The following is a 10,967-nucleotide window of genomic DNA, read 5'->3' on the forward strand; positions in this document are numbered from 1 at the left end:
CGGGGGCGGGCGGGCGGGGCACAGGCCGCGATGGCAGCGCAGGCCCGAGGTCTAGGCCCGCATGGACGCGGTCGCTGGCCGTCTCCGCCACCTCCGCGCCCCGGACGGCACCGGGCGGACTTGGCTCCTTTCTGGTTTTGCAGACGCGCCCCGAGGTGTGTCTGTCCGGGCGGGAAGCCCGGGCCCGGGACTCGGAGAGTTGCTGGGCGGGCTGGATCCTGGCTCCGCCGAGCAGGGCTGCCCCTGGGAGCCGCCGGTGGAGGCCTGAGCTAAGCTCTTCGGTTTCATGTTTTGAAAGTCGTCTTGAGAACGACTGTCCCCAGTCGTGACAGCTCGGGGGTACCAGCTCGGCATCGCCCCTCGTTCCTGTGATTCTCTTACATTTTACTCTCAAATGTTTCTGGAGGACCAGCACTTGGCATAATGGTTTTGTCGCTGGACTCCTACGTCGCTGACCATGGTTCGGGTCCCAGACCTGGTGATGTGTGCGCATGCGTGCGTGCCCAAGATCCCAAGAGGAGAACGGAAGAGAAGGGATTGTGGTGTGGCCCCCACCCCGGGTGGTTTCTAACTTTCTGTCCCTCTTTCTTGCTGTCTGGCAAACGCATGCTCCCCCTATAGCAAAAACCTCTCTAAAAAATCTAACTCTGTGAAAGGATGCTTTAATAGCTTGAATTTAGGTCTGTTTAAAATGAGTGTTTTAACCCACAGTTCTTCAAAAAGTATCTTTTCTGAAAAAACCCTAACTTCTAAGTTTGCAATTTTCGGAACAGGAGTGCCGAGGGCCCAGGTTGTGGGGCACAGTAGGAGAAAGCGCTGCTGCCGAAAGCCACCAGGAGGCAGTGTGCACCGGCACCCACACCCTAGCCGGGCTGGGACTGGGAGATGGGGAGAGGAGGGCCTTGCATAGTGAGACTAGAAACTTAAAAAAGAAAACGGGTAAATAAAGTTGCGGGGTGCTGCTGTCGCGCTTGCCGGCTCTGATAGCCAGGGTGGGCCGCGGTGACCTGCCGGGACTGCGTCATCGACGCCTGCTGTGGCCGCCCTCACTTCCAGGTGATCTTGTCACTAGGGAGTTTCAGGTGGGTGCTGGTTAATGCTACCCTCCATGGTGGGCATCGGCGAGTTCTCGGGGGGACACTGGGTTCTTTGCAGACCAGCGGTCACTGTGCTGTGGCCTGGCCTTCGGCGTCCGCTCCCGACGCGGCTCTGCCGTGCACTCTGTCACCAGGTGCAGCTCCGTTTGCGGGTGCTCTGTGCAGACAGGCCGAGCCCTGCAGAAGGGCGGCCCTGGCCCTGCCTGAGACTGCAGTGTCTGCGGCGGCCTTAGCCGGCTCTCCGGCCCCCTTGGCCCTGGTGTCTAGTTAAAAGGAGTACTGGGTTGGAGAGTGAAGACACCAGGAGATGGGCGTCTACTAGCAGTTCTCAAGGCAGCGTACTGGCGTGCTCCCGGCGCGCGCTCCTTAGGGAAGCATCTTCCTTCTCGTGCTGGAGCGGCCTCGCTGTGCACAGGGCGCCTGGCTGCAGCTAGCCCCGCAGCGCTGTGGGGGGGGGCGCTCCCTGGGGCCTGGCCTGCCCCCACAGTCTTCCTGAGACCTGGCCTGCCCCCACAGTAGCCGTGTGACACATCCGCTGCTCCCTTGCCTGCCCCACCTCTGTGAAAGGGGGCAGGGCTGTGTCTGTCTGTGAGGGCCATCCCAGTGACGGCTGAGTCACCAGGTGCCTGGCGACGGTCGGGCGCAGGTGTGCGGCTTCCTGTCAGGGACGCGTGGCCCAGGGCCGGCCTTGCTGTGCAGAGCGGAAGGCGCGTGCACACAGCTTGCGCCAGGATGAGCCCAGGGCCGGACGCCGGGTAGTGGCGGTGCCACTGGGTAGTGAGGCTGCGCTGGGGCAGGTCCCAGGGCTGTCCTGACAGCAGCCGAGGCTCCTCTGCACCCTGGGGAGATGGTGTGCTGGCTCTGCGCAGAGGACTGCGGCCCAGAGGCCTGTCTCCCCGCCAGTGTCTCAGTTACTGGAGAAGTTGGGGTGGGTTTTCCCCGAACCGTGCCGTTCCTACGGTGTCAGAGCTCTGAGACCAGCAGATGATGCAACGGTTATGTCGCTCGACTCCCGTGAGGTGGCCTGTGGTTTGAGTTTTGGACTCAGCATCTTAAAAACTCAGGCTGGGCATACGCCGGGCGCGTGTGCGTGCGTGCCCAAGATCCCGAGAGGAGAATGGAGAAGGGATTGCGGCGTGACCATCCCCCCTGGGGGTGATTTCTCGCTTTCTGTCTCTAGCAAGTGCATGCGCCCTATGGCAATAATCAGTCTCAAGAAAAGCAGCGAGGTGGGGTCTTCTAGTCAAGTCCGTGATGTGCTAGCCAGAGCGTGGAGGTGCCCAGCGTGTGCGCAGAAGACTGAGCGTGTCTGTCTCCCCAGCACTGGCAGGGCTCCTGCACGGGGCGTCGGCGATGTTCGTGGTGAGAGACGGCAGTGGGGCAGCGTGTATAATGGCCAACTTCTCTGCTGCCTTCTGGACCAGCTACGACACCAAGAGTGGGCCGCAGGTGAGAAGCCAGGGTGCACACAGCGAGCCTCGTCCACGCAGAGGGCAAGCCAGCATCCCGGCGGGTCCCCAGGGTGGGGTGTCCCCAGGGTGGGGTGTCCCCAGGGCAGGGCTCATGCTGTTCTGCTCTCGTGGGCTCATTCCCACCGAGGGGCATCAGTGGGCTGTATGTGCAGTGTGCTGTGTGTACTGTGTGCTGCGTGTGCATGTAGTGTGTGTGCTGTGCTCTGTTGCTGTGTGTACTGTGTGCTGCGTGTGCATGTAGTGTGTGTGCTGTGCTCTGTGTGTGTGTAGTGTGTGCTGTGTGTGCATGTAGTGTGTGTGCTGTGCTCTGTGTGTGTGTAGTGTTAGTGTGTGTGTGGTGCTCTGTGTGTGTGTGTAGTGTGTGCTGTGTGTGCATGTAGTGTGTGTGCTGTGCTCTGTGTGTGTGTAGTGTGTGCTGTGTGTGTGTAGTGTGTGCTGCGTGTGCATGTAGTGTGTGTGGTGTGCTCTGTGTGTGTGTAGTGTGTGCATGTAGTGTATGTGGTGTGCTCTGTGTGTGTGTGCTGTGCTCTCTGTGTGCATGTAGTGTGTGTGCTGTGCTCTCTGTGTGTGTGTAGTGTGTGCTGCGTGTGCATGTAGTGTGTGTGCTGTGCTCTCTGTGTGTGTGTAGTGTGTGCTGCGTGTGCATGTAGTGTGTGTGCTGTGCTCTCTGTGTGTGTGTAGTGTGTGCTGCGTGTGCATGTAGTGTGTGTGCTGTGCTCTCTGTGTGTGTGTAGTGTGTGCTGCGTGTGCATGTAGTGTGTGTGCTGTGCTCTCTGTGTGTGTGTAGTGTGTGCTGCGTGTGCATGTAGTGTGTGTGCTGTGCTCTCTGTGTGTGTGTAGTGTGTGCTGCGTGTGCATGTAGTGTGTGTGCTGTGCTCTGTGTGTGTGTAGTGTGTGCTGTGTGTGCATGTAGTGTGTGGTGTGCTCTCTCTGTGTGTGTAGTGTGTGCTGCGTGTGCATGTAGTGTGTGCTGTGTGTTCTGTGTGTGCATGTAGTATGTGCTGTGCTGTGTGCTGTGGTTTCCTTGTGACCGCTCTGTGGCCCATGCCAGGCTCTGCTGGGCTGCCCTGCTGTGCATGGTCAGGCTGCCTGTGCCCTGTGCCCGACCAACAGCCGTGGCGGTCTGCTGAGCAGCAGCTGCACGTGAGCACGCCGTGGTTCAGCCAGAATGTGGGCGTTCCACCCTGCACCTCAATGTTGGGACCAGTAGGTGCCAAATCCCACATGGCCTACCACAGGTTGAGTCCCAGATGCTTGAAAAACCACACCGGCACATGTGTGCGAGCCCAAAATCCCGAGAGGAGGATGGAGGAGGGCAAGAGGTGTGCCCACCCTCCTGGCGGTGATTTCTCGCTCTCCCTGTTTACCCCCAGAGAGCACGTGTACCCTATGGCAGAAAATGCCTGTCTCTCCCTGGCGATGGTGGCTTTCTGTGTCTCCTGTTTTTACCGGGTCAGTGGCACACCCTGGCTGGGTCTCTCCCTGGGTCTGTTACCTGTTAGTGGACACCAATGTGCATGTTCTGTTCAACAGTTCTTGTAGACGTGTCCTGGACCAAAATCTCACTTCCTTCTCTGCTGACACTCACACACCCTCACCATCCGTAGCACTAGCTCTAGCCGTGCGCCACCACGCACGGGGCAGGGCGGGTCAGGGCTGCGCGAAGAGCCTGGGTGGGGGACAGTGCCGGCTGTGCCTGCTCCGGCCCTGGCGCTGTGCTGGGCTCCCTGCCCCAGGACAGCACTGGGCACCTTTTCCCTGAAAGCTCTCGTCTAAGCGCTTGTCATTGGATCTCTTATTGTCGTGTGTGTGGCTCAGTGGTCATGCGTGTTGCTGTATGTTGTAGAGGTGGCAGTGTCTGTCATTGCGTGCTTCATCTCACAAAGCATGTCTCTGTCACTGCAGGTGGACATGCTGTGTTCTGGGGCCCACGCGGTGGCCTCACCGTGGTCCACTTAGAGGGTCCAGCTTGTGTGGACAGACACCAGGCGGCCCAGCGCTGTTCATTTCTGCCGATAGGTTGAGACAGTTCTGCGGCAAACGCCTTTTCTGTTGAACAAGACGTTGTTTAGGCGCGTCTGTGGTGAAAGGCAGCGGTGGGGCCGCAGGTGGGCTGGTGGTGAAGGTTAAAGGTGCCGCACCCCCACACGGCCAGCTGGTGTCCAGTCCTGGGTCTGGTGAGGGATTGCGGCGTGGCCGTCCTCCGGGGTGACGTCTCACACCCCGCGTGTCTGTCCTGGCGAGCACAGGTGCCCTTTAGCAGAAACGAAAGCACAACGAAGAGGTTGTTCCCAGTACAGACACTCAGTCCACCCTGAAGCTCGGAGTGAGTCACCTTCCGTTTCAAACGGCGAGTGGCCGACACGCAGTGCTGACCTCTGCGTCTTGTTCACTCTGACAGTGTGCCCTGATGGTGGGACTAGGCGCGACGCGGGTCTCCGTCAGGCCTGGGAGACCTCCTAGCTGGTGTCTCGGAGCCCTTTAGGGACCTGCATGCTGAGTGGGCTCTCTGTGACCCTGTGTTCCAGAACATCACCTTCTCTCTGCCATCCAGCGCAAAAGTCCTGAACAGCAGCTCGTGTGGGCACGAGAACACTTCCGACCCCAGTCTCGGGGTTGCTTTTGGGCCAGGACACACCCTGGTCCTCAATTTCACAAGGAACACAACGCACTACGGCGTCCGGCTGATGAGGCTTACATACAACTTGTCGGACGCTCACATCTTCCCCAACGCAAGCGCTGTCGGTGAGAACCAGAACGGCCCGGGTACGGGGTGGCGGGAAGCTGGGCCGGAGGGCGACCTGCGGGCACTCTGACTCGGCGCAGCGAGCGGTGTACAGCAGCACTGTTTCACCCTAGGTACCCGGACCGCGGAGTCCGTCCCCGACATCGGGGCAGACATAGACAAGAAGTACCGCTGTGTCAGTGGCATGCAGGTGCACACGGGCAACGTGACGGTCGTGCTGCGTGACGCCACCATCCAGGCCTACCTCTCGGGCGGCAGCTTCAGCAAGGGAGGTGAGAGCGGCCCTGACCGGGGGACTGCCCCAGCCCGCTTCCTCGGTGCAGAGGCCGCGGTCCCCTTCCTCATGCGCAGAGGGTGTGTGCGGTGGCGCCCTCCACGCAGTGGTACGCCACCCTGGATGGGTGGAGCTGGGAAGATCCTGGTGAAAGGGTGGAGTATTCAGTTGGGCCAGAGGGCAAGCTCAGGAATTCTGCAGCCGGTGTATTTGCAGGGGTGTAGACAGCGGCCCCCTCTGGACCCCCGAGGTCTAGAGCTACGGTTACATTGGCGCACGTGTCCTGGCTAAGCTGGGGAGGAACGGGGCTCAGGGAGGTGGCATGAGTTACAGGAGGGGGCTGGTGGCTGGAGATAGTCTCCCTCAGCTGAAAGTCACAGCTGGGAGAAGTCACCGAGGGTGACCCGTGAGGACGCATGTGGCAAAGCCCGCCTCGACTCCAGCTGTGGCAGGGCTCAGCTTCTGGGAACTTAGGTGGAGTCTGAGCCTACACCCACGTCCCCACACCCCCCATGCCCAGTCACCAGCAGAGCAGGGCCGTCGGCTTCTCCTGAGCTCCCCCACATTCTGGAGCATCACTGGGAGTAACTCGTGCTCCCCAGGAGTGCTGCCTAGGGGAGGTGTGAGCTGGTACAGGAGCATGGCCGCTGGGCGTGCGTGCTTCAGAACTGCTGCACACAGTCGGCGTGTCCTGCCTTCAGGCCCTGAGCAGCCAGAGCAGTTGAGCCCCCTCGCTTCGTGTCCTGTGACCGAGCGAATGTCAGCAAGGAAGCGGGGCCGGTTGGCACACACTCTCGACAGGCGGGAACCAGACCAGGCACCTGGCAGCGCCAGGACGAGCGGGCAGCAGGAGGGTTGGGGTGGGAAAGGAGTGGGCCCATCTCATCCTGGGGGTGCGTCTGCATGGAGCATCCGCTGGCACCTGTGGCGATGGGTCAGCACGGACCAGAGACAAGCGCGGACGCCCACGAGCAGCGCTGGCGGGCCCTGCCTAGACCTGGCATCCTGCAGGCAGAGGCCTCGTCCCTTCGCAGACCTGGGTTCTCGCTGGTTTTATGTGGGGGCCCTGCCCGTGGCAGAGAGGTGCGCCTGTGAGCTCTTGGTCGAGGGCAGGTTTTCCTCGGAGGGCGGCACGGGGAGGGTCTGAGCGTCTGGTGGGAACAGAGGCCAGTGCCTCATCCTGCTGCCACGGCACGCCCTGCCAGGGCCCACTCTGCTGTCAGCAGGACATCCACAGACCCCACGGGGAGCCTGCTTCTGCAGGGGCTGAGCTTCCCCACCGGCCCCACAGCTGCCCCGGCCTGTGGCCCTGTGTCCTGAGAGCACCGGGTGGGCTCCGTGAGGGCCCTGTGTCCTGAGAGCGCGGGGCAGGCTCTGTGAGGGCCCTGTGTCCTGAGAGCGTGGGAGTCCAGTCGGAACCACGATGCTGTCCATGTGGGGTCTGACGCCCTAACCACCACACCAGCTGGCTGGCCCGTGTTTCCTTGGAAGACATTTACCTAACACTGGTTCTGCAGGGAAGGTGCGCTGGGAAGACAGGCCTCTCTCCCTGGCGGTGTTGAAAGCAGGACAGGTGGGCGTGGGCGTGGCTCTGAAGTGGTCTGAGTACAGCTCTGCCTGCAGGCCGAGGTCAGCAGGTGAACAGTCCCACTCTGTCCACGCCAGGCCCCACGGTGCAAAGCTCAGTCCTGGTGCTCCTCAGAGGGGGAGGCTGAATCTGAACCCAGGGACCGAGTGAGTGGCTCAAAGTCCTCCCGAAGGTAGAAACACCATTTTAAGAGCTTACCATAAATCTCACTGCTAGCCAAGTGGGGAGTATCCTTTCCGTACTGGGGACAGCAGAAGTGGAGGGATTGGCGCTGAGACGGCTCTTCCTTTTTCGACCCCTCGGTCGTGATCACGTGCTGCCAGGCCGTCACTGGGGCCTGAGTGTGGGGGCCACGCGGCCCACACTCCCCTGGAAGGCCGAGGTGCGCAAGGGCCTTCTCAGGGACCGTGTGCTGCTGCCACAGGGCGCTCTGCGTCGTCAGTGCATCTCATGTGCCGTACTCGCCCCTGCGCCGGGCCCTGGCAGGAAGGAGGCTGGCGTCCATGTCTGCAGAGGGACTGGGATGTACTGGGTTGATGCATGTCGGTTTGGTCTCTAACTCGGAGCACGGAGGGTGTGTGGCCCACCGATTTTTTATTTTTAAGAATGACTTGTTTAATTCCACTTGTTACTATTTTTCAGTTTGGCCAGAGAGAAACAGCAAGGGAAAGGGATAAGCAAGCTGCCAGGTCCCGGACTCGAACCGCTGTCTCAGCCCTGTGGGAGCTGGCATTTAACCACAGCACGTGCCAGCCCAGGCCACCAGATCTCAGGGTTCTGAACATGTCGATCATTGCGGGTCATGTCTGCTGCCGACTCGGCCTCTGGGGGCCCGTCGTGTGGAAACCAGGGAGGAGGATGAACTTGTGGGAAGGGCTTGTCCTCTGCAAGTACCCGCAGCCAGCACCAATCTCTTCTGCAGCTCAGGTGTGGCCATCAGGGCAGGCACCGGGGGCGAGCCCGTCGGGGTCCACTGCCCACGGTCACACATCCTGTAATGTTGCCTGACACCGTGGCAGAGCTGCCACCGGCACAGTGGCATCACCTGTGGCTCAGCCCCAGCACAGTCAGCGAGTCAGCGTGGTCCCCCGTGGCTCAGCCCCAGCACAGTCAGCGAGTCAGCGTGGTCCCCCGTGGCTCAGCCCCAGTGTGTCAGCGGCTTCTGGTAGCACCTCAGGCTGGGTGTCGCCAAGCTCTGCCACCGTCCCCCAGGCTGGACACCCTTCACAGGCTGGCCCGGTTACTGTTGGCCCCTTCCTCGCTGTCTCTGGTCTGTCTGGCCTGTTTGCTGGGGAAGGCACTCCAAGGCCCTTATGGACACATGGGTCTGCTGCCACCCAAGGTGTGGCTGAGGGAAGTGTTGGTGTCAGCTCTGTCCCCTAGCTGGGACCTGCCACTGTCCTCCCTGGGATGTTCCTGGCGCGGCACGGGCAGATGCAGGGCCGAAGGCAGCTACGGCCTGCCCTGTCTCAGGTGGCGCCCGGCCGCGTGGGCTCCTGTGCTGGTCCCTCACTGGCTCTGGCTCTCCTCTTGGCCCACGGTAGGAGGGCCCATCTCGGCGTGGGCTGCCTGGTGGCTGCGTGCCTCTGGAGGCTGAGTGGAGATGAGTCAGAGAGGTGACCCCGCTGCCCACTGTCGGACATGGAGTGCTCCGGTCAGCATGGTCGGAGGTCGGCCAGGCTCTGCGGTGGCCTCAGAGACGTGCCTTCTCCATCGATCCCGGATATCTCGCCCAGCCTGGGCTCTCCCATGGGCAGCTGCCCCCTCCTTGTCTCCTCAGAGTCACGGTGTGCTCAAGATGGGCCAGGCCCAACTACTGCGCCGCCCAGCCCCTCACCCTCACCCACGCCCGAGAGCCCCCCCGTGGACAAGTACAGCGTGAACGGCACCAACGGCACCTGTCTGCTGGCCACCATGGGGCTGCAGCTGAACGTCACCTACATGCGGAAGGACAGCACGGTAGGGCACAACTTCGGACAGAGCCGGGCAGGAGGGGCCTGGCCTGAGTCCACGAGCGACTGTGGGGATGCGTGCTGTCCTTGCAGGCTGGCTGATGTCTTGCCATGCGGCCTGAGCACCAGGTGGCGACCACTGTTCTCTGCGATGTGACAGTCCGCGCTGTGGGCCAGGACTCGCCAGCTGCCGTGCTTGCTGGGAGGGCTGGCACTCTGCCTCCCACGGGGATGGGTGGTGTCCTGGAAGTGCTGCAGGACATGGGCTGCATGTGAATTCTGCACCAGCCTGGCCCGCCTGGCCCTCTGGCTGTAGCACAGTGAGGTGGCCTCATCTTGGCCGGGCTCCGCCCATGGGCGTGGGAGACCTGGAGCTTCAGGGTGTCCCTGTCCTCACACAGCTGGTGACAAAGGTGCTCAACATCAACCCAAACAAGACGTCGGCCGGCGGCAGCTGCACTCCCCAGCTGGTGACCCTGGAGCTGCACAGCGAGGACGTGGACCTGCTGCTCTTCCAGTTTGGCATGGTGCGTGTGGGCCCCTGCCACTCGGGCTGCTGCCACGCTCACCCACCCTCGGCCCGGCCGCCGGGCTCCTGCCTGGCCACTGTGCCAACACTGGTGTCCACGGATGCAAGTGGAGGCAGGACCACAGGGTCCTGGCACCCGTGCCTCTGCCCGGAGGGCATGCCACGTGTGCTTCCTGTCCCCTGCACAGCAGGTTTTTGGCTTCTCAGTCCCCTGCCTCCTTCCCACCATTCGGGTATTCTGCAGACATTTCAGGAGACCTGCCAGTCGGGTGTGTGCGGGTGGCCCTACCGTCACCAAGGCCGCCCGGTCTCCTGGCCTCAGCTCTGCCAGCCTCGTGCTCGGGAACAGCGGTGTCCCTGTTCCTGTGCTTTGTGCCGCCATGTCCCAGGAACGGGGTCGGCTGTGGCCAGCGCCCTTGGGGAGCCGACCCTTAGCTGGTGGGTGAGGGCCATCTTCCTGTCTTTCAGAATGCGAGTTCTAGCCGGTTTTTCCTGCAAGGAGTCCAGCTGAACATGACTCTCCGCGACGCCAAAGGTGAGCCCCAGCTTGCATGGCCCCGCCCCGCCCCCAGGGCCCCCAGTCTCAGACTCGCGCATGTGTTGCAGAGCCCGCCTTCAGAGCCGCCAACAGCTCGCTGCGAGCCCTGCAGGCCTCGCTGGGCAACTCGTACAGGTGCAGCGCCGAGGAGCGCCTGCCGGTCACAGAAGCCTTCTCCGTCAACGTCTTCAAGGTGTGGGTCCAGGCCTTCAGGGTGGAAGGAGACAAGTTCGGATCTGGTGAGTGCTTGGCCTCCGGGGTGCATGGCCCTGGTGGTGGCAGTGGGGGCCTTTTGGACGTTTAGTGCTGGCGTGGGGCACGGCTTCCCCGCCCACCAGGAAGAACCTCCTCTGCGCCTCCTGGCTGGAGAGGTGCCCGCTTTCAGAAGGCCCATGAGTCTCGCACCGCAGGGCACGTGCCCCTTCTGGAGCCGTGCTGCAGACAGTCGCAGCGATTCCTTGGGGCTGCTGACGGTGACCTGTTGCTCAGGGCCGCAGAAGGCCAGGCCTGGGTGCAGTCCTGACGGGTCGCGTCCACGCCGACGGCCGTCGGCCGTCGGTTGTGCCGCCCAGCTGACCGAGGAGGGAGCACGGGGGAGGGCGTGGCGTCCGTGGCCGGGCTGACGGCCGTGGCCCGTGCGGCACTGTCCCCACAGTGGAGGAGTGTCTGCTGGACGAGAACGACATGCTGATCCCCATCGCTGTGGGCGGCGCCCTGGCAGGGCTGGTGCTCGTGGTGCTCATCGCCTACCTCATCGGCAGGGAGGGGGGG

At 62.2% G+C, this 10,967-nt stretch overlaps 1 protein-coding gene across 1 annotated transcript in view; it reads left to right on the forward strand.

Moving 5' to 3' along the window:
* Nucleotides 1-10,967, forward strand: part of LAMP1 (lysosome associated membrane protein 1) — a 15,077-nt gene that overhangs the window by 1,314 nt on the left and 2,796 nt on the right. The window contains exons 3-10 of the mRNA XM_014592050.2: nt 2,419-2,546; nt 5,098-5,314; nt 5,429-5,587; nt 8,958-9,136; nt 9,531-9,656; nt 10,127-10,193; nt 10,265-10,435; nt 10,852-10,964. Coding sequence (XP_014447536.2) covers nt 2,419-2,546; nt 5,098-5,314; nt 5,429-5,587; nt 8,958-9,136; nt 9,531-9,656; nt 10,127-10,193; nt 10,265-10,435; nt 10,852-10,964 — 1,160 coding nt within the window. The remainder of the gene's footprint in view (nt 1-2,418; nt 2,547-5,097; nt 5,315-5,428; nt 5,588-8,957; nt 9,137-9,530; nt 9,657-10,126; nt 10,194-10,264; nt 10,436-10,851; nt 10,965-10,967) is intronic.

Source organism: Tupaia chinensis, unplaced genomic scaffold (genome assembly GCF_000334495.1).
Source record: "Tupaia chinensis unplaced genomic scaffold, TupChi_1.0 Scaffold000644_1, whole genome shotgun sequence".
Classification (NCBI taxonomy): domain Eukaryota; kingdom Metazoa; phylum Chordata; class Mammalia; order Scandentia; family Tupaiidae; genus Tupaia; species Tupaia belangeri.